The following is a 22,934-nucleotide window of genomic DNA, read 5'->3' on the forward strand; positions in this document are numbered from 1 at the left end:
TTCATCCCAGATGCTCCAGTGTTTGGAAAATCTCTGCTTTTTAAGAGCTGAGGATGTTGTTAGCAGAAGCGCTACTACTGCAGCCTCAAAGGGGTGTGAACTGAGCTGTTAGTGGTTAAGGATCAGTGAGAGGGGGAAATCCCAGGGCAAAAGAAAGGGAAAACTGAGTTTCAGGGGTAGGGCAGACATGGCTGGAAGCTCGAGAGTTCTTCCACGCCCTGGTGTTAGAAAGCACCCCGAGGGGGCCAGTGCTGCTCCCTAAGCAGGCAGAGGCACCCGCCAGCCTTCATGGGGTGAGCCTGCTGGAACTCCCAAGACAAATCACAGGATGGGGTCCAACTGAGTCTGTGTGGCCAAAGGAGGGCAGACGGCTTACCTGCAGGATATTGTCCCCAACAGCCCTCCCCAGAAGGTGGGCAACATCTCCGTTGACAACTGCCTGGTCCATGTATGGAATAAACTACAGTTGGGGAGGAGCATGTTCCAGCTGAGGCCTACCGTCCAACTGACTCAGGTCAGACTCTGTGGATGTGCCCTGGCCTGTCCTTCCCCAGACTCAACCTGGCTCTAAAGACAAGCCCAAGAGAAGCAGACTGCAATAGGTGGTGCTCTCTGAAGTCATGTTCTGTATGTCAGATAAATAAATATATATATGCATATATATAGATAGAGAGAAAGGCCAGAGAAGGTGGGGGCTCTCTCATGCAGGGACAGCAGCCAGGAGAGACAGAAAAAGAACAAGCAAGCTGGCCATCTGAGGTCCCCAGTTCTAATCACCCTAAATCTACCTTGTGCAGCGTCAGCAGCATGAACAGAATTGACAAATCTGCAGAAATGCCCGCCTCCCGCCCACCCCGTGGAAAAATATACATTCCGATATTTACGTAATAATTTAGATAGAATGTTTTCTGCATTTGTGCAAATAAATTAAACGCAACAGTTTTTTTTTCCATAAAGAGAGATAGCAACGCAATTTAAAAACAGGCAGGCCATTAAAAAGAGCCTGCCTGACCCCCTTACAAACACATAGCCTAGCCAAGACCCCTTGGCTGGGCTCACGAGTCTCTGCGGAGTAACCTTACCCTGATGATGATGGGTTGTATTTTTTTTTTTTTTTTGTGGTTAAAGTGACTTGGACACACCCTGAGAACAGGGTCTGGTCCCACATGTTCACACCAAGGGGTCGGGAGGAAAGGGACATTGAAAACATACCGCATCCTTAGCAGGATGGGCTGCTGTGGGGGGCAGCGGTTGGACGAGGGACATTCACAAGCACAGAATGCACACTAATTTTGTTATTTACAAATACACAGCAGTCCTTCAAGTTTTCAAGTTTCATAAAAGAGATGGAAGGAGAAAGGAAAAACGAATTAAACAAAAAGTAAAAAAATCAAAAACATTGAAAAACAAAACAAACGAGATTAACAAACACAAGTGTATCGCTCGGAGACAACAGCTGACAGAGTCACACACGGGTTGTGGTATATACATCAATTACAGAGGTGGCGACGCGGAGGGAGGGGGGTCACACTTGTGTTTCCGCCTGTTGCAGGCGCTCAGACACACACCCGTGAGGGTGATCGCATATGTGCACACGAACCCCACACAAGCCCCACACCCCCATGCACACCCACTCATTCTCCAACTCCCATCCACACGCGCACACACGCCCGAGAGTAGTGGGTGAAGGGTGGCGGGTTATCACCAGTCCCCGTCCTCCTCTATGTAATAATCGGGGGCGGTACCATCAAAGAGGCCCGGGTCGAGGGATTTCCGTTGCTTCCCTCTGGCGAAGACTCGGGAGATGGAGCCGAATCCCATCTTCTCTTTCTTCTTTTTCCGTTTTTGGTCTTCAAGATCCTCTAGTGACTGAGGCACCCAGTGACCATGGTGGGAGGGGAGAGGAAAAAAGGCAAATTGAGCCTGGTGGGAAGGATACTGGTGGATGGAGGGATAGGGGAAGGCTTCCCTAAGTCACGGTCAAGGTCGAGGTGAGGGTGAGGGACAGGGGGACGCAGGTAAGGAGCTGGCTCTGGAGCTGGCACCCTAGCACTCTGCCCCTTGTCCTTTAAGCAAATTCAAGCCAGTTACAGAACCTCTCAGAGACAACAATAGACTCAATATTGTCCTGAGCGCATTACTGGCCGAAGGATGGGAACCTGGTGAGTGACAGCCATGTGGTAACCTGGCTGCTTCTGCTGCTTGGATCATTAATACCACTGAAGTTCAGTTTGCTGACCTCTCCAGGTACTAGTCAAGTTACTCGGCCATTGCCACTGGTCACTGGGTGATGTAGGGCAGGCACCCTATATCACAATGTGCAGAACTGGTCCATTAGCCCTTGGCGCATGGGGAGGGACACCTGGGAGTTTCTGGGAAACAGAAACCTGCTCTTATGCTGGGGCTCAGGGTCTGGTCCCAATCCCGTCGTTCCCCATGGAAGTATGGAGAGCCTCTGGCTTCTCTGAGCCTATTTTCTTCATTTCATATATGGGGACGTAGACAGTGACCATGTAACTGTGAGGATGTGATCTGCAGGGCCCATCTGTTTGGGGAAATGCCAGGTGTGTGTGTGTGTGGGGTGGCACCTGCAGAGAGCTTGGCAAATGGCAAGGGCATATGGTGGCATTAGCTATAGAAGGGCAGAGTGCAGACTAGACTCAGTGTTTCCAGAACACTTCAGAATGAGCTGGCATGCAGTCTCCACTCCCAACCTGGGCTGGAGTCTCCATTGGGAAGAGTCCAGAAATCTGTATTTGAATATGCAGTCTTCTCCAGGGAAGCCCCCATACAGAAGGTGGAAACCTCACAACCGGAGAGATGCTGGCCCTCAGATTCATGTGGTTTGTCTTCCCCATGCCCGTCTCACGTCCATGGCAGAATTTGAAAAGGGGGCAAACCTAGCATTGGCTGAGGGACCAAAGTGCCCATCTCCTGGGCTTCAGTCTTCAAAGAATTTAAAAATTTCAGATGGTCAGCTCAGAGGAGAAAATGCAGAGCACAGCTGCAGGATGTGTACAGGATGTGTGGTGCACACAGCCTCGGCACAGTGCACGTCAAGCCTGGTTCAGATGCCAGCATATATGTGATTCAAAGTGGAGCTTGGATGCTATCTTGGGTGCTCAAGAATGACAGCAGGGTGTTCAGGGCAATGAGGGAACAGGCCAAGGTCAAGCTGGAGCGGAAGGAAGATGGAACAGCCAGGCCACACCTACCTGTACAATAGGGTTGTGAAGGTTCTTCTGAACGGGGCCGGGACTGTCGCCCTGTAGTCAAAGGAGAAGAAAAAGATGAAGCAGCAGACAGCGGACACAGAGCACATCTGTGAGTGGGGTCTTCCCTGATGGACACCACTAATCCAAGTGTGCCCTGCCTTTACAGTGGGGATCCCACCCCCACCCCCATCTCTTAACACTGACACTTCCACAAGGCAGATTCACAGGGTTCACAGCACATCATTATGCAGGCCAGGGAACCCAAGGTAGTCAAAGGCCTGCTCTGACCTTTCAACCTTCAACACCCTCAGGCTTAAGTTTCTGCCTTAATTGGTCCACTTTGTTTGAACTGAAGGTTCAAGACATTATTCCCAAAGAAATAAACTTTTATGGAGAAAGGGTAGTAAGGGTGGAGGTTGAGCTTAGTTGGGAGAGGGCTTGTGAGCTGGATTTAGGTGTAAGAAGGGGGTGGGGTCTACTGACAGTCTCTTATGGAGCTAACACAGCAAATAGTAGGGACTGCAGTTCAGGGTGTCTGATTCCTCCTGGTCTTCATGCTCTTTCTAGGCAGAGACCCAGAGCAACTGAACCTTGGTAGCCCAGGGGACACACAGGACACTTCCATGGGATGCAACCCCGATCCAGGTGGGTGGGGAGGGGATCCTTACTAGCCCGTGCTGTACAAAACTTTTCACTACTTCCCTGAATACCATCTGCCCTACATGTGTGCAGACAGCTCACTGGGATCACAAGTCATTGCTAGGGAGACTACTAGTGGCTCTTTCTGGAATTGCAGGCATAATGCCCAAGAAGAGAAGGAACAATGCCTCTTAACTCTCCAATTTCCCTTACTTTGGTTCTAATCAGTGGCCAGATGTGAGAGGGTGAGGCGGTCCTTAGTCCAGTCCGTGTTGATATTGCTGGCACCAGGTCAAACTCTCGAGAACAGAGGGCTGCCTGGAGCTACTTTTTAGCTTACCTATGTGCACATCTGTTGAGATGGGGGATAAAGAGGGATGGAGGGATGTAACAAAAAGTAGTTCAGGGTGATCCAGTCTCAAGGTTTGCAAACAAAACCTGTAGGCAGCTCAGATAGCTTCTCTGGGAAGTGTCATCCTTGCTATATACATATTTAAAATGTCTGTATCTAAAATACATATTTATATGTATATGTATATGCAGCTATGTGCCGAGGCCGGGTTAGCCCTGCATCAAATGCAGTTCACGAGAGCCTTTCTGTGAGTGGCCCTGCCAGCATCATTTCTGTACAAGAGCCCTGTGGGGCTGCCAGAAGGTCAACGTGGCCCTTAGGAAAGTGTGCTGGTTTGGGATGAATCTGGATGCCACAGGGTATCTGTTTGAGGCCGGGCCTCTCCACCTGCTCAGTAAGAGTAAGGCTCCTGGGCCAGTAATCCCATGCCCACCCCAGGTCCTCATTGCTTGTAGAGCAAGCACTTTATGAACTGAGCCACCCCCAACCCGTCTTAGCTAAATTGGTGTTTCTTTCTCGTTCTTACTGAGGATTTGGAAGATGGTTTCCATCACTTACGTAGGAAAGTTATTGATTTTCATAACCTTGTAGACTTGCTTATTGTGGGTTCCTATAACACACCAGTCTCCTGAGTGACCCTGGCTGATAATATATTATTGGCAAGTAATGGTTTTGTCTGTTTCCACTACATGTGCCTTAACGCTCTTAAAATTATTTTTCAGTATGTTCTGCTGGCTAATAAGTGATATGAATTGAGTTTTTAAAAAACTTTATGTGTTTTGCCTGCATGTATGTAAGTGCACCCATGTCATGCAATGCCCAGAGGCCAGAAGAGGGCGCCTAATCCCCTGGAACTAGCCATGTGGGTGCTGGGAACTGAACCCAGGTCCTCTGCAAGAGTAGCCAGTGCTCTTAACCACTGAGCGACTTTCCAGCCCCTTAACTGAGGTTTTGCACAAACTCTTCCCAAGCATCTGAAGGCTGAATGTGTGCTACCTGCTTTCACTGGGTTATCAGTGGTATTGATGGGACAAAAACTCAAAGTGGTCCCTACCCCTGACCCTCTGTTCCTGTTGGAGGCTGACACAGTTCTCAGCCATTCTCTGCTGGGAGCCTGCTGTGGTTTGGCTATGGTTTGAGAGTGTCTCCCAAAGGTATAGGATGCTTGTGCCCCCTAAGTGGTGATGTGAGAGATGGTAGAACCTTTAGGAGGACCCTCACTGAGTCATTGGTTCCCTATCCTCAGAAGTAACTGAGGTGGTTTTCACAGGACTCTGCTTGGTTCTTGCTAGAGTTATAAAAGGGCCAGATTGGTCCTTTTCCACTCTGTGGCTTCCCACTCGAAGCCTCCCAAACTTCTTTACTAGTGTCCTAACCTCAGGCATTTTGTCACAGCAATGGAAAGTGGACCAAACAGGGCCCAGCTCACCTGCCTACCTCCCTAGTCATCAAGACTTAAGTGCCTGGGGGACTCGTGTCTCTTAGCATGCAATAAAACATATATGACTCAATAATAAGGAAATACATTTAAGAAAAATTCACAGAACCTCTCTGCAGAGGTCAAACATGTCCCAAACTACTAGAAACACAAAATTAAAACACAGCACTATGTGTCATTCTAGGTGACGGGGGAGAGCTGGTGCTACAGAGAATGGGTGGTCCTGGGCAGGCCCTGAACTCTGGAGAAGCCCAGGGTTCCAGGCAGGGCCCATACAGATGGGGTGCACCTGGCGGGGTTCCAGGCTTGTAGACCCTGTGGCTGGGCCAGACCCGCTTTCCTCTGGGTTTTCCTCACCCTCCCGGACACAAGGAGCAAACAGGCCTCATTTCTTTCTCTCCCCACATCCACCGCTTCTTGAAAAAGGAAAGAACACAACAGGAAGTGCCTTCGCCACAGAGCTCCCTGGGTGGACGAGAGGAAAGAGTGGGCACACTTTACTCCACCCCGTGGCCCTGCCGTTTCCGGCCAGGGCCCAAGTGCCTGGGCCCCACGGCTGCTGGCCTTACGTTGCAGAGGGAGTGTGTCCGGTGTCGTGGGGAGTTGATGTCACTTGGTGTGGATGACCGGTCGCCTTCAGCAGCAGATGCATCGGAGATGACGGAGGGCTGTCTGGAGTGGCAGGGGCTCACCCTGACCGCTGGAAAGCAGAAAACGGGTGAGTGAGTGACACACCCAATGCACCCACTATACAGATGGGTACAATGTGGCAGAGGGCAGGCCCAGCTGGTTTCAGAGGGTGGTTGCTAGTGTGTGTGGGTTCTCTGCCTCTCCCTGGACCTTGTTAAGCACCTCCTCAACTAGTGGAAGTAAGGGCCTCAGAAGTCTTACTGGGTGGTTCTAGACCCAGTGTAACCCTATCTACCGCTCAACAACAGATTCCTAGACAATAAACCTCCAGGCCACAGCTGCTCCTTTCTTTTCCTGACACCACACACCCAACTCTCCGCATTGCCTCTGTGCAACAGCCGAGTCTGCGCTTCTCTATCCTGTGGCAACTGCCATCTAGCCTCTCCAAGACCATGGTGGTCTCCCTGCCTCCTCTCCTCACACTGCAGCCAGAGCTAAGGCTTCTGGTCACTCTGGGGGTAAAAGAGACCCCCTCCTCCGGCCACTCTGTGTACCCTGGCAATCACAGGAGGAGGTATGTCACTTCCTTCCAGCCCTCACCTTTGCTGCACGCATCAAATGTGTGTGCACGCAGGGGGAGACCAGGGAATGATATCAACTGTCCTTGTCAATCACCTTCCGCCTTGTCTTTTAAAATGATGTGTCTGTGTGGGTATGTGCATATGAGTACAAATGCCCATGGAGGCCAGAAGAGGGCATTGGATTCCTTGGAGCTAGTGTTACAGGTGGTTGTGAGCTGCCTATTAGTGCTGGGAACCCAACTCAGGTCTTCTGCAAGAACAGTATGTATTCTTTCTAAAATATTTTTTTATGTGTACGCATGTATTGCCTGCAATGTATGTAAGCACCTGTGTCATGCAATGCCCACAGAGGTCAGAAGAGGGTGTCAGATTCCCCTGGAACTGGAGTTACGGATGGTTGTTAGCAGCCATATGGGTGCTGGGAATGGAATCCAGGTCCTCTGCAAGAGCGGCCAGTGCTCTTAACTGCTGAGCCATCTCTTAGCGGGTTCAATGACGAGAACCCATGGTCTGTGCCCCCTAGGCTACTGCAGTGTGAATGAAGAAGCTACCCCCCCACCCCCCGACTGGGCCCTGTGGCCAGACTCACCTTGCCGGTCTGCAGGGTGGGGAGGGTGGGAGTGGTAGAGAGTCTGCTGGCTCTGCCGGATGGCAGCGGTCAGTGGGAGGTCCGCCTGCACCACCCACTCCTGGTTGCCGTTGAGCACTGTCTCTCCAGGCATGGCAAGTGAATGCCGCTTGGGCACATCCTTGGTCAGTGTGGCTAAGGACTGCTTGGCCTAGAGAGAGAGTTAGAAACAGACTCAAATATATGTTTCTAGTTAGTCATATTCTACTTCCTAAACAGCTCCCAGGCCCCGGTGGGGCTGAATGAGGAGTGGGTGGTGGCAGAGAGAGGCCTTTCTTTCAATAATGCTCTCTCTTCTGGGACTGCACACACACACACACACACACACACACACCCGCCCCCAGCCATGGACTACAGAGGCTGGACACAAGCAGCCTTTTAGGGCAGCACAGGAAGTGATCCAGGCAGGGTACTCCCTCTTCCCATAGGCTTTCTCCTTCCAGGTGGGACAGAACCACCTTGGGCTGGGTCAGGAGTGGCTTCCTCTTTCTAGGAAGTGGAACAGCACTACCTGACAGCTGTGAGGTCCCTTATGGCAAGTCCTCAGGATACAGGTAGCCCTGAGCTGAGGATACAGGAGCCTCTCACGCTGCCTCTCAGTACTTGAAATCTCAGAGTTCCAGGGCATAGGTGAGTGTCAGAGGAGGCATTTAAATCTGATTGGAAACACACACATGCTCGCTCAGGGCTGTGTAGACCATTTCCCACCAGCAACTGACATGGCATTTCTGACTACTCTCATCCACTACCTACAACTGAATGCTGGGTGCTCCTCTTGAACTGACCCCCCTCCCCGACCTCTCCTCTCTCTGAGCATCCTGAACCTAGAGTGTTGAGCTCCTGGGAACTGGCAAGTTAGCACAACATGCACACATGATCGAAGTCCAGACAGCCAGGTTTGACTTCTGTTTCTGCTGCTGAACTTGCTATGTGACCTTGAGTACCACCCACCTCCCACTGCACCTGCAGGTCCTGACTTCCAGAAGACCAGAACAAACATGGGCTTCCACCAGGCAGAGTTGCCCTCTGTTGCCAGCAATCCCTTGGAGAAGCCTGGCTGACAGCAGCTCCAGACCCTGTCAAGTGGTATGTGATGCAGGGGACATGTAGTCAGAGGGACCACTAAAGAAGGTGGGAGCCATCAGGGGTCTAGGTAAAGCCCCTTCCCTCTGCCTCTGGGAAGATGTTGTCTGTACTGATGTACCAAGCTCCCTGGCAGCTAAGGGTCTAATGCTACTGGGAGGAGGGAGGAGTTGAGTGTTGATCTTTCCATTGCAGGGAACTCTGGGAAGCTCCGAGGATAGTGAGGCCAGGGCTCCAGAGCACTAAGGCAAGCTTCCCACGTACCCAAGGGACAATGGATGACTTGGGTGCACAGGGTTTGGATGACTGCTGTCCCTCAGGGCTGTAGGAAGCAGTAATGGCCCTAGCCTGCAGGTGGGAAGCAAGCATCCCCACTTAGAATGGGGGCCCAGAAAGGTAAAGCATCCTGTCTGGGGTCACCCAGCTAGAAAGTGTTGGGAATTGGATTGGAACATGGGATCCGCAGCTATAACCACATTATTAGCCAGCATAGGCACTCTACAGGACAACATATTCTACTTAAGATTTACACGGGGATGGGATGGGGGAGTGGTTGTTGGAAAGACGGTTCAGCGGTTAAGAGCACTGGCTGCTTCCGCAGAGGACCTGGGTTCAAATTCCAGCACCACATGGTGGCTAACAACTATCTGTAACTCCAGCTCCAGGGGATCAGACACCCTCTTCTAACCTCCATGGGCATTGCATGACATGTGTGTACTTACACACCTGCAGGCAATACAATCATACAAAAATAAAATATTTTTCAGAAGTCACACATGGGGCCGGAGAGATGGCTTAGTAGGTAAAGGTGCTACCATCAAGCCTGACAACCTGAGTTGGATCCCCAGGACCCCATGTGGTGGAAGGAGAAAACCAAGTCCTACAAGTTGTCCTCTGATTGCCACAGATAAACCATGGTATGTACACACATATGCTAAATAAATGGAATAGAAAAAAGTCACAAGAGCCCCACTCTCAGACTGTGGCCCAGGGCCGTTCAAAGGCCATTCTAGCCACGTGTGCTCTGTCTGCATTCAGACACCTCAAGGGAAAGGCAGGGTGAGATTAAGATCCCACCCACAAACCAAAATCTTCCCAGAACACATCATATTTGAGAGTATTTTGATGCTTTGTTTTAAATTAGGAAAAAAAATTAACTTTTTCACTTGATCATCCAATAGACAATTTTGCTGCAGATATATTTGAACCAAAACCCCTTAAAAATCATACATATATATGTGTGTAGATACTGTCACCTATACCCCTGGCACTCTGATATAACTCATGTTTATATTTTTGTGTATTTCCTCCTAGATATTTTCTTAATGTATAATGTGAACCCCCCCAAAACTTCTCTCCTTTTTAGCAGTCGCCTGGGGAGTGCGGTAGAGTGAGGTCTCTCACAGCCCCATGTTCCTGAGGTGGGTGGACAGGAGGTGGTCCCCAGAGTGTCAGGGAGCCCACTGACCCACCCTTGCTGCCCATACCAAAGCCTAGCGGTGGCCAGGGCTGCCTGGGTGGACAGTGCACTCACCATGGCCAGCTCGGCTTCCAGCTCCTTCATGCGGTTGTCCTTGAGGTCCAGCTGGGAGCGTAGCGCTGCGGCGTGGTCTGTGGCCTCCTTGGCCTGCCGCCGCAGCTCCCACTTCTCCCTCTCCAGCAGGTCCTTCTCCTTGGCTAGTGCCTTGACAGCGTCCTCACTCTCCTGTGGTTGGGGAGGGAGAGAGTTACAGGGTCACACGGGGGCAGAGGGCTCCTCTGGATGGACAGGAAATGGAGTTCCTAGTATGTGTCTGAGATCCCTGGTCCTGGGTTGGGAAAGGTCTGGGGTTTGAATCTTGCCACTGCCACAAACCAGCCTGGAGACTGGGACAGGAACTAGCACGTAGGACATCCTTAGCAAGTATTTTCCCACATCAAACCTGTGTTTCTCCATCCGTATAATGGGAGTGAGATAACACTACTTTTTTCAAAGACCATAAAGATGGAATGACTGCACTTGTGGGAAATGACATGGAATCCAAGAAATGTTGGGGTGCGGCAGGGTGTTTGTTTTTATGAGACAGAGTCTTGGGAAGCCCAGACTGGCCTCCAACTCTATGTAGCCAAGACCAATTATGAGCTTCTGATTCTCTTGCCTGCAATTCTCAAGTGCTGGGGTTACAGAAGTGCATCACTATACCTGGATGATGAGATGCTGGGCATGAAACCCAGGGCTTTGCATATGCCAGGCAAGCACTCTACTACCTGAGCCACATTCCCTGCTCCCGGGAGTAGGGGGGGCATTGACCTTGTTTGCTGAACTCTGTCAGAGGGAAATATGGACAAGAAGATACCTGAAACTGTCTAGGCTGCCATCCCATAAGATCACAGCTGATGGGGCACTTGGCTGAATGCTTCTTCATATCCCCTCAGGGCAGCCATCCCTGTCACTAGCCTGGGCCTCTCCTGGCCTCCTGCATGAACCACGGCTGCCAAGGATGGTGTGGGGTAGCAGAGCCACGTGCTGGGCAGGGCCCAGAGAAATGGTTGCCCCTGACCTCTGGGCTGGGCTGGGGCAGTTTTAGAACAGCAGCCCTCCCAAGAGAGTGGTCCTTGAGGGGACTCAGCCCACCCAGCAAACTACCACATCTGAAGCCAATCCAAGGTCTCCTTGTGGCCAGGGGCTATGAAGAGTGGCTACTGTCCTGTGGGGTCTTACACCTTCTTTCTCACACCTGACTCACTCTACCAACATTTACAGATCCCTGTAGCGGACACAGCCATACAGAGCTGTGCTTGGAGATCTTATGCCAAAAAACTGTCCCAGAGTGGAATTGATCCATAAGGCCCACCCCTGGGAGCCAGCTGGTGATCTTGAGTTAGGACCAAGACCCATTAGGACCCTCGGGATCTCTTTTGTCTCTGAGTCTTTACTGATTCTGCTGGTCATGAGCAGACCAGGGCTGACTGGGTGGAAAGGGTCTGCAGACACTTTGGGAAACTGGATCCTCACGTCTCCATGACTCTGTTCCCTGGCAGAAGCCAGCAGGCTGAGCAGCAACAGTTGTGGAGTGTCCTGTGCAGTACTGTAGGCTTTGCATGATAACTGTATCTGAACCTCACGCCCACTCACAAGGTGAAGACTGATTATTCCTGTTCCACAGAGGAGCAAATTTAGACTTAAAGGAGAAACATGTCCTCAGCCCATTGCTGATCACTGAGGCAGTTAACAGACTTGGAGGAGCTCCTTCTGTGGGGATCTGGAACTTGACAGTGGCTAGAATTTATAAAGGTAGGACTTGGCCAGACCCAGGAGCCTGAGGTGGGCAGTGAGGAGGGCTGCAGGGAACAAGGTAATGGGGAGGTGGTAGCAGTGGAGGAGGATCACAGTCACAGCACCAGGGTCACTTTGTGTCTAGCCCTGACCTGGTTGCTGGGCTGCTGTGAGGACATCTCCAGCTGGGTGTATGGACAGTCCAAGTGCCCCACCCAGCTGCATTCATGAGAGAGGGTGTACGCCTTTGGCACAGCTCTCTGGGATGTTGAAACTCTGGGAATTTTCTGGGCAGGCGAAGTTCTTTCTATTTCAGTAGCCTGGAGTTCCCACGGCCCTCACCTGCAGCTGGGGCCTGCGGGGTCCCAGGAGGAGCCAGTGGGCCATGGCAAGCAGAGAGGCTGCAGCCCAGTGACCTGGGGAACCTCAGGGTTTAATCCTGATTGCTAGGACATTTGTTTCCACAGATAAAATGCACACTATGTTTTGGCGACCAGATGGGAGATTTTGAGAAGCTAAATAAAACCAGGGCTCTGGGTTTCTGCAGAACAGGCCTAAGTGTAGGGGACAGTGCCTGCCTAGAATCCCCAGTGAGGAGCTGAGGTGTACGCTTAGTGTTAGCGCACCTACCTAGGATCGCCAGTGAAGGCTTGGGAGAAAGCTCGGTGATACAGTGCTTGCCTAGCCCATGTGTGGGAGGCCCTGGGTCAGTTACCAGGCCCTTGAACGCCTTAGTCTTTCTATCTGCTAAGTGGGGCTGGGCTGCAGTGACGCAAGGTTGTTTAGCAGCTGCCTAGAGCTGTTTCACTGTGAGGAAGAGAGATGCATGCAGGCAAGTGGAAGGTGACGAGGGTCACCAGTGAAGAGAACAGTGGGTATGGGATAGTCACCTTAATTTCAATCCAGTCCCTGCCACTGGGCTCCATGTCAGATGTGAGGAACTTCTGTGACATGCTACAAACTTCGCACCTCCTCCACCATGATAGACTGAATTCTCTGAAACCATGATCCCAAATGAATCCTTCCTTCCTCAGGTTGTTTCTGATGTGAACTGGTTCTCTCCTGCCACAGTGTGGGTTCCAGAGATCAAACTCGGGTCATCAGGCTCCACCACCAAGTGCTTTTGCCCACTGAGCCATCTTGCTACTAAGCCTATGGAGCCCATATGGTTAATACTGTCAACTTGACAGGAGTTAGAATCTAGGGAGACAAGCCTCTAGGTGTGTCTGTGAAGGAGTTTCTAGTTTGGGTTAATGAGGTGGGAAGGCCAATGGCACCATCCCATGGGCTGGGGGCCTGGACTGAATAAAAAGGAGAAAGTGAGCTGAGCACCAGCATCCATCTCTCTCTGCTTCTTGACTGTGGATGCGATGTCACGAGCTGCCTCACGCTCCTGCTGCCGTGCCTTCCCCACCCAGTATGAGCCCAAATCTTTCCTCCCTGAAATGGCTTTTGTCAACTGTCACAAGTAGCTAATACACAGACCAACTCCTACACCTCCTCCAGGAACCCTTCTGGGATTTCCCTCTGCAAGCAGCGTGTCCTGTCTTCTCCTACTGCTCCTGGCTCTTCCTCTTTCCTCTCCCTTCCATCACTGTGCTCCTGTTGAGGCCCGCAGCTCACATTTACCAAGTGCTCAGCACTCAGTACCTTGGTCCACACAGCAGCTCTGTACCCCTATTACCCTTCCATGAATGGGGAAACAGGTTCTGAGAAAGGCATGCACAGGGGAGTGGGGAGCTCCAACAGCTGGATTCTACCCCTGTCCAGGCCTGTCCACTTCAGGATACAGGTTCCATTGAGCACTGGGATGGGTTCCTTGGGGTGTCCAGGCCAGGGGCACATAGTGAAGTCTCTGAGATGCTCTGGGATGAGGCAGAGACTTTGCTGGGCTGAGAGGAGAAGGGAGGGTGGTGTGTGTCTGCAGAGGGGTCGGCAGGGGAGTAAGATGAGAGGGGAGGCGGGGCAGGGGACAGAGGCGCGCGCTGACCTTGCGGTGTTGCTCGTAGTTGCGGATGAAGTCTCGCAGCTGTTCCTCGCGGCTCTCCAGCGTGGCGTACAGCTGCTGCATCTGGCTCACCAGGTCCGTCTTCTCGCCTTTTAAGCGCTTCCGGTCTGCTTTCATAGCTGTGGATAGATACAGTGTTACCTCCCAAGGCCCAAACTGACTCCTCTGGGTGCTTTTTTATCAGGTGAGAAAATGGGGTTCACTTGATGAAGTTTCTCTCAGACCCCCACACCACTGTGGTGTTCTCAGGATCGGAACCTAGGCCTGCTGTGTAAACGGTCCGTTTCTCAACTCTGAGATTGAGCGATACACATGGAACCCCGGATGGGCTGCACAGTCAGAGTCAAAGGTGTGTCAAGAGATCCTGACCCTGTGCCTGAAATGTTGGGAGTGGGCGGAACTGCCCAGGCTAGGTGCAGGATGCGCGTCCCTGAGGCCAGGCCTTTGAAGGGCATGTCTTCGCCTGACCCCTCTGGTACCTCTCACTGCTTCCTGTCTGCCAGGAGCCGGGTTCTGCTGAACCGTTGCTGCTCTGATGTTTCTGTCTCGTCCCCATTGCCCCAAAGCAATGAAGCTCACCAACTATGCACCAAAACCTCCAAGACCCTGAGCCACAGTGAACCTTTCCTCCCTCAAAACGGTTTCTCTCAGGTCATTTGTCACAGCAGCAAAGTCTAATGCAACAACCCATTTATATGTTAGAAAACAAGAGAAAGACAACCCACTTTTAAAAAAGGGTGAAGAATCTTAATATAGGAGTTGTCCAAGAACCGAGCAGAAAGTATTAGAAAAGGTCTGGGCGCTATTAATCATCCACGAAACACAAAACCACAAGGAGAGACCACTTTACCCTCCGGAAGGGCTAAAAGTAAACACAGCAATGAGTGTTGGTGAGACCATGTTGAAACTTGAGCCCTCACACATCCTCTCATACTGCTGGGCTGTGCAAAATGCAGAGGCAGTTGGGAAACAGCCTGGAAGTTCCTCAAAGACCAAACATACTCACCAGATAACTAGCACTTCCTAAGAAAAAAACATCAGGCTGGGGTTGTAGCTCAGTGGGTAGAGTGCCTGTCTAGCATGTTCTAGGCCCTGGGTTCTACCTATAAAACAAATTTGGTGGTGCTTACCTACAACCTCAAGGTGGAGGTAGGAGGAATCAGAGTTCAAGGTCATCCTTGGCTACATAGTAAGTTTGAGGCTAGACTGATCTAGAGACCTTGCCTTAACACAACAACAAAAACGGAAAGAAAAAGGAAAATGAGTCCACATAAAACCTTATTTACAAAGGCTAGAGAGCTGCCTCAGCAGCTAAGAGTGCTTGCTGATCTTCCAAAGGACCTGAGCTCAATGCCACATCTGTAACTCCAGTTCCAGGGGGATCTGACACCCTCATCTGGCCTCTGTGGGCACCTACACTCACATGCACATAACCACACACACACTTAAAAAAGTTAAAGGAAAAAAAATCGGAAGCTGGAGAGATGACTCAGTGGTTCAGAACACAGCCTGCTCTTGTAGAGGATGTGGGTTCAGTTCTCAGCACCCACATGGTGGCTAACAACCATCTGTAACTCCAGTTCCAGGGGATCCGACATCCTCTGTTGGCATCTGCAGGTTTGCACACACGTGGTATATTTACATGCATGCAGGCAAAATACACACATTAAAAAAAAAGCAAAACCCAAACAAGAACCCTGTATACAGGCGCTGACAGCAACGTTACTTATAATAACCCAAATCCAAATATCCAGCAAGGGATGGTGAACAGACAACATCAAACCTCAAACCCGTCTACACAGAATATTATAGAATAATAAAATGCTAAGTGAAGGCAGCCAGTCACTAGCCACCATGAATCTCAAGTTCACATAAATGAAATATTCCCAGGAGAGAAATCTATACCTCTATAGCGACGCAGCAGAGGAACTGATGCCTCATGGGGGCTGGGAGTGACTGCAGTAGGGTGATCACACAGGGCAAGGCTTCTGAGGTGAGGACATTCAGTGCCGGACTGTGGTGAGTTCACACTCGGACTGTATTGGAAGTTGCAGTCTCATGCAGATGAATTGCTCAGTATGTGAGTTAAATCTCAAAACTGCTCAAAACAAACCAAATATGGTGTCATGTGCTTAGAGGAACGGCCTGCAGGTCTGCCCTCAGTGCCATCATCTGTATGAAGGGGGGCAGGCTGGGACTGAGGGATGGGCTCCTCATAGAGGTGACAGGAGCAGGTTCTGGAAGCTTCCAACCTGAGAAGGCCCAGAGTAAAGTCTTTTGCTGATAGTCACACATCCGTGGGTGACCCCAAGGCCTGTGGAATTTACCTTATGTTAGGCCTGCCTCCACAGTGAGGTTTCCCAGATCTGAAGGGTCCTCAGTGTCACGGTTAACAGAGGACAGTGATACAGGGTAGGCTGTATCTGTGTGTCCCATCTTGCCCTGGACACCTAATTCCGCAGGCTCAGCCTGAACACATAAAGGAGTTAGGGACTCAGGTCAGGCTGAAGGACCAAGAACCAAGCTCCTGGCCTGGCAGTTGATATGAGCTGCACTCCCTGGCCCTGTGGGCCCTCTCCCCCCTGGGTAGAACAGGTGTGAGGTGGACCATCTGGCCGCATGTCACTTCATGCAGAGAGCCACAGGCAGAAGCACGCAGTGGGGATTCCAGGGCTGGCCGGCAGTTTAAAATTCCAGCTTTGAGCCTCCCAACCACCCCTGCCAGCTCTGTCCTCTTTCTGGGCAGCTTGGCTGCACAGAAGCTGAGGTCACCGTGGTTAGGATTCCAAGCCTGCTGGGCTGGAACCTTGCAGGGTGGACCTGAAGGAGGGCCAGCTCTGTGCCTGTTACTGCGGGGATGGCCTTTAAGAAACTCCAACGTCCAGGCAGGCAAAATGGTTCAGTGGCAAATGTGCTTGCCACCAAGTCTCTTGACCTGAGTTTTTAAAAAAATATTTTTATTTTATGTGTATGAGTGTATTGCCTGCATGTGTATTAAGTGCACGTGTGTCGTGCAAAACCTGCGGAGGCCAGAAAAGGGCATCAGATCCCTTGGAACTGGAGTTACGGCAAGTTGTTAGTTGCTATGTGGGTGCTGGGAACTGAATCCGGATCCTCTGGAAGAACAGCAGGTGTTCTTAACTTCTGAGCCATTTTTCCAGTCCCATGATCTGAGTTATAATCCTTGGGACCCACATGGTAGGAGAGAACTGACTCCTGAAAGTTGTACACACACACACACACACACACACACACACGAAAGAAACACCAACATCCAAGGAAGTTGACCAGTCAGAAGGCATCCTATAGGAAAGCTTGGTCCAGGACTCTGGGATATTTCAGATACATTCTACAGAGGTAGGTGTGTGGCGGGGTCTCTTATCATTCCATCCCAGAGAGACATGAGGGTCATACAGCCAGGCAGTAGCACAGCTGCTGGGCACTGGAGCTGATGCATGATTGGTCTGGTGTAATAATAGTGGGTATAATAAGTAAGAGGTGCCAAGCATGGTGGTGCATGCCTTTAATCCCAGCACTCAGGAGGCAGAGGCACAATAAGTAAGAGGTGCCAGGCATGGTGGTGCATGCCTTTAATCCCAGCACTCAGGAGGCAGAGGCAGGCGGATCTCTGTGAGCACAGGGCCAGCCTTGTCTCCATTAGTGAATCCAGGCCAGCTGCGGCTACAGGGAAACCTTGTCTCAAAAAAGACCAAAAAAAAAAAAAAGGCACTGAGGAGGAGAGAGTCCTTGAGACCTTGGTCAGCTTTCCAATCTATGCTGCTTTGTCCCCCCAGGGTTCTGGTTTGCCCCTTCTAATGAGACCTAGACTCCAGTCTGCTTCCAGCTGGAGACCCCTCAGGGCTGGGATACTTGAGAACAGCGAAACCTGGCATTTTGGGGGCTTCCCGTGATGTGCGGCAGCCCGAGACGTTTCCAACTTGCCCAGTAGGGCAGGCGGTGAGAAGGAGCAGGACACCGGCTCAAAGGCTCCAACCTCCCATGAGTGCTTGACCTTGCCAGGCTGTGGAGCCAGAATCCAAGAAAGCTGAACCTTTGGGAATCAATGTCAAGTTAGGTCAACGTAAAGGAAGGAGGATGATGAGCACCTGCTCGTGCTCTGTTGTTTTGATGACACGCTCCAAAAAGCAAATCAGGGAAAGAAAGGGTTTATTTTGGCTTCTGGCTCCTGAGGGGCAGAACCCATCATGGTAGGGAAGGCACGACTACAGTCAGGGAGAACATGGTGGCAGGAGCGATCACATCTCATATACAGGAAGCAAAGACAACAGGAAGTGGGGCAAGGCTATAAAACCTCAAAGTTCACCCTCCAGTGACTTCCTCCAGTGAGGCGCTACCTCCTAAAGGCTCCATAACATCCCCAAACAGTGTCACCAACTGGGGACCAAGAGTTCAAACACATGGGGGCTAGAGAGATGGCTCAATGGTTAAGAGCACTGGCTGCTCTCCCAGAGGACCTGGGTTTGGTTCTCAGAACCCACATGGTGGCTAACAGCCTCCTATAACCCCAGTTCCAGGGGTATCTGACACCCTCTTCTGACCTCCATAGGCACTGCAAGCAAGTAGTGCAATTACATACATGCAGGGAAAACATTCATATGTATGTATATATGCATATATATGCATATAATAAACCAAAATAAATACAATAATTTTTATAAAACAATGCCCAGGGCTGGAGAGATGGCTCAGTGGTTAAGAGCACCGACTTGCTCTTGCAGAGGACCCGGGTTCGATTCCCAGCACCCACATGGCGGCTACGAACCATCCTTAACTCCAGTTCCAGGGGAATCCGAAGCCCTCTTCTGACCTCTGCGGCATTGCATGACATAGGTGCACGCACATATATGCAGGCAATACACTCATACATGTAAAAATAATAAATAAAATATTAAAAAGTGTTCAAACATGTGAGCTTGTGGGGGACATTTCTCATTCAAACTACTGTGACTGGAGCTGAACACACAGAGGCCAATATCCAGCCTTCACACAGCTTCCAAAGCACATGTGGTCACAGGTAAGAGTGTAGTACCAGAGTACCACGGGTTGGTCTTCTGTCACGTCAGCCCAACTCAAGGAAACTAGGAGAGCCACTGTGAACCTGCACCAGCTCAAGGTGGGGAAGTGGGGCACCTACCCATTAAGGGAGAGGTTGGTCTTCTGTCACGTCAGCCCAACTCAAGGAAACTAGAGCCACTGCGAACCTGCACCAGCTCAAGGTGGGGAAGTGGGGCACCTACCCATTAAGGGAGCAGGCAACAGGCTTCCTGTTACTACAAAAGACAGCACGTCCTAAAGGTGGATGCTGGCATTGCAATTCACCCCAATAAGCAGCCTCCCACCACTGACACCCAAGACACCTTTTGTTTTTGTTTTTTTTTTTTTTTTTGATAGGGTCTTTCTGTAGCCCCAGCCGGCTTGGAACTCACTATGTAGACCAGGCTGACCTTGATCTGATTGAGACCCACCTGCCTCTGCTTCCTGAGTGCTGGGATTACAGGTGTGAGCCACCAAGGCCAGTGGCCCAAGACATCATTTAAATTTAAACACATAATGATGAGACTGGCCCTCCCCCTTTTCTCCTACCCTCTCTCCCTCACCATAGTTTTTTTCTCCCTCTCCAACCCCATGCCCCCCCAACCTCCCTGTGAGCTGTATCTGTAAGGGTTCCCTGTCTTTCTGGTAGCAGCTCACCAGGCTAGTGCTGTTTACTTTCCCAGATGTTAGCTTCACCCGGGTAGGTCTCATTCCAGCAGCCAGTGCACCAGAACCACTGCCACGGTGATGTCATGCCTCGTGGGCCCTGCAGGATTGTGGTGTGACATGGGCCCAGCTCTAGGAATATGAGGAGTCTGGGGTGGGAGGGTGGGAGTATGCAGAGGGACTTCCAACTCAGGAGGTCCTGGCTAAGACCTTGGGCCAGTCACTCAGTCTCCTGAACCTCAGTTTCCAATATTAAAATTATTCTGGGGCTGGAGAGATGGTTTATTAGTTAAGAGTGAATATTGCTTTTGCAGAGGACCTGAGTTCAGTTCCCAGCACCCATGTTGGGGGGCTTACAAGTGCCTGTAACTCCAGCTCTAAGGGATCTGACACCCACTTCTGGCCTGCATGAGCACCTATACCTATGTGTGCATACACATACACACATCTCTAAGTAAAATTAAAATCCATGTTGTGACACTTAGGAAGCAGAAGTCCCAGGCACTGAGCTAAGGCCCTATGGGGTCACTTTCTCAACTGCCTTGTGAGGTTCTTGCACATCACAGACTGAGAACTTGGCCAAGCATTAAGCAGAAGACCCCACCTAGCCCCACACCTACCCTCTCATCCCCCTGGCTCTGCACCTCCAAAATCATCACCCAAACCAGGTCCTGCAGCATCCAGGGGACCACATACCATCCTCATCTGTTCCTCAGAAACCTTGGGCTCTAGGTGGGGCTGAAGCTGGTTGGTTTAATGTTGGGGAGGGAACCCCAACCTCAGGTATGTGCTCTACTTCTGAGTTAAACCTCCAGCTGAATCTGCTTTATGAAGGAGGAATGGAGGCTCCAGGGTTAATTCACAGAGAGCCGCTGAGCTAAAGAAGTGGTTCCTGGACTCAAACCAGGACACCTGACCTTGAACCCCTCACACTCCTCATACACATTGTGGACAGCACGACTCATAGTATCCTCCCACAAGCCAGCAGCCAATTCATGATTCACAAGCTCACAGCCGGATGCTCTGACTCTGAGATGCAGCTCCCTCACCACCTGACATCTCAAGGGGCTTTCTGAGGTTTCCGTTAAATGCATTCTGACATTCTGGTGTGTGCCCCATTACTGACCTGTGGCTGCCAGAGGGTGTGTGTGTGTGTGCACATCAGCAGCTCAGAATTCCCCCATTGCCAACTACTTATAGAGCTCAGTTAGTCCGCAGCACAGTCACCCCACCCCAAAGCCTGGATTCCCACTGGGATGAGCTCAGCAGCCTCTTCCTGGACATTCCCTAGCCAGGAGTCTTTACAAACTTTCCAGTCTGGTGGGCCCTGGGGTAGAAAAGGCAGCAAGGGTAAGTAAGTAGGTATCAGGCCCTGCAGAAGGATCTGGGTCTCAGCCAGCAGGGGGCGGGCTTTCCTTTCCATCCAACTCCTAACCAGCCTCCCGTGTCCACAGAGTCTGTGGGAAATGAGGGTGGTCAGGCAGGGGCCAGAATGCCCCGGACTGTAATCTGTGAGTCTCAGGCTTCTGAATAAACATCCTCCACCAGAATGGGAGGCACAGTCCTTCTGGTTCACCTTCTTTCTACAGTTGGGGGAACTGAGGCCCGGAGGAAAGGACAATGGAAGTCACAAAGTGAGCTGTCCCAGGTCTTCAGATGTTGAGGCCAATACAGCTGTTAGGAGCCCTGGCTAGGAATCTGCCTACATCTCATTAAGCTTCCTGTTCCTTATCTGGAGAGTCTGCTTTCTACTAGCAAAGTGTGGGGGCATAGCTGGAGCATCTGGTGAGACGAGAACCCAGAGTAGGGACCCCACTCTCCCCAGATTCCAGGCCTCTTTGTCCTGTTAGGTGGGGGAGTCAGTCTGAGATACTATAGGTGACTGAGTGATGGGACAGCACGAAGCTCTCCTGAACACAGGTCCAGAAGTGGGGACCACTTGCCAACTGGCCTCTGCTGGTGGAAACTGAGGCCTTTCCTTCATTACAAGCCCCGTCTTGGGCCACCCAAGTCCCTGCACTTGGTAGGTCGCTTTACATGGAATTTCCCCAGCACCAATTCACGAATCTGCTGATCGGCCCTCTCAACCTTTTTCATTCCATTTTTCTTCTTTTTGGAGCAAACACTACTCCCAAAGGCCACCTTCAGTGCCACCTCCACATCTGTCCATCAGTTTCTGCAGGACCCTCTCTGACTTCACCCTTGGTTTTCTCCACCAGAAGCCTGAGAATGTGAAGTCCAGTCTCATTGCCTGGGTTCCATCAGGCCAGGTGCCATGTACCCTTTTGGGGTGACCATCTCTGGCCATTCCTCATCATCTCCTTTCAGGGGCTCTGCTGGCCTTGGCTTTTCAGCTAGGAGATCTCTATGTTGGATGTGTCCCTCCATCATCCCCTTGGGATGGCACCTGTGAGCTCTGTACTCCAGCCAGCCAGTGCATCCTTCACATATCTTTACCAGGGCATCTGACAGCATCTCCTGACAGATGTGATACCTCCCCACCCCCAGTCCCAACAATTTGCATCTCACAGGTTCCTCTCCAGGATCCAGTCACAGCAGTGGGTAGATGACAGGGTTACAGGATGGGCAGGGACAGGGAGATAATCACTTGGGACACATGCAGAAGGCTCTGTGCTATTATTTCCATGTTATCTCTGGCGGCCTCTCTGTGGCCTTCAGCTTAGGGACTGAGGGCCACCAGACTCCTCTGGGTGAGACAGATTACCCACAGAGCCCACCAAGAGCCATGCAGGTGGGGGAGCCCAGCCCTTAGGTTCCAGAGGATGGTATGTCCCTCCTAAAACTGCATGGGACCCTATAATGCCACATACCTACCCTCAACTTTCCATGAGATTTTTAAACTCCAATTCTTCTTGTATTTTACACACACACACACACACACACACACACACACACACACACACACACACACATATGCGTGCAGAGTGCAATTCTACCTGGCTGTCTAAGGGTCTGCTCAGACCATGTCTAAGGGTTAGGAACTGTTGGGAGTAGAGGAGCTGACCAGGGTGGTAGGGGTGTGGAGGTATGTGGGGGGCACACAGGTCCAAGTAGAGGATACAACCTTGGAGCTCAGGGTAAAAGGGGCCAGCCTCCAACCGGGAACCGTAGCCGGGAAGGGCAGGACAGCTGGGCCAGCGGAGGAAGAAGTTAGGGTCATGTAATGTATAATCAGAGGGAGCTCACCCTTCTTCTACCAGGAAGCCAGGGCGGTGGCGCTTCCTCCCCTCCCCCAGCCACAAGCAGCAGAAGGGAAGTGGGGGGTGGGGCACAAAAGGAGGTGTTTATTCTCCAGCCTCAGGAGGAGAGTCCAGGAAAGTCCTCCTTCCTCAAAATCAGCCCTAAAAATAGTAGAGGGGTGT

At 51.2% G+C, this 22,934-nt stretch overlaps 1 protein-coding gene across 3 annotated transcripts in view; it reads right to left on the minus strand.

Moving 5' to 3' along the window:
• The window catches only part of Kazn (kazrin, periplakin interacting protein), a 434,248-nt gene that overhangs the window by 48,161 nt on the left and 363,153 nt on the right, over positions 1 to 22,934 (minus strand). For 2 of the 3 annotated variants that reach the window (XM_008822672.2, XM_029558399.1), the window contains 6 exons: positions 13,813 to 13,949; positions 10,101 to 10,271; positions 7,445 to 7,634; positions 6,214 to 6,344; positions 3,216 to 3,266; positions 1,746 to 1,869 (listed from right to left, as the gene is read on the minus strand). In XM_008822672.2, coding sequence (XP_008820894.1) covers positions 1,746 to 1,869; positions 3,216 to 3,266; positions 6,214 to 6,344; positions 7,445 to 7,634; positions 10,101 to 10,271; positions 13,813 to 13,949 — 804 coding nt within the window. Of the gene's footprint in view, positions 1 to 1,102; positions 1,870 to 3,215; positions 3,267 to 6,213; positions 6,345 to 7,444; positions 7,635 to 10,100; positions 10,272 to 13,812; positions 13,950 to 22,934 lie in introns of those variants that run through there. The other variant, XM_029558400.1, reaches the window with a different exon arrangement.

The sequence above is a fragment of the Nannospalax galili genome, unplaced genomic scaffold (genome assembly GCF_000622305.1).
Source record: "Nannospalax galili isolate Female #2095 unplaced genomic scaffold, S.galili_v1.0 scaffold548, whole genome shotgun sequence".
Taxonomy (NCBI): Eukaryota; Metazoa; Chordata; class Mammalia; order Rodentia; family Spalacidae; genus Nannospalax; species Nannospalax galili.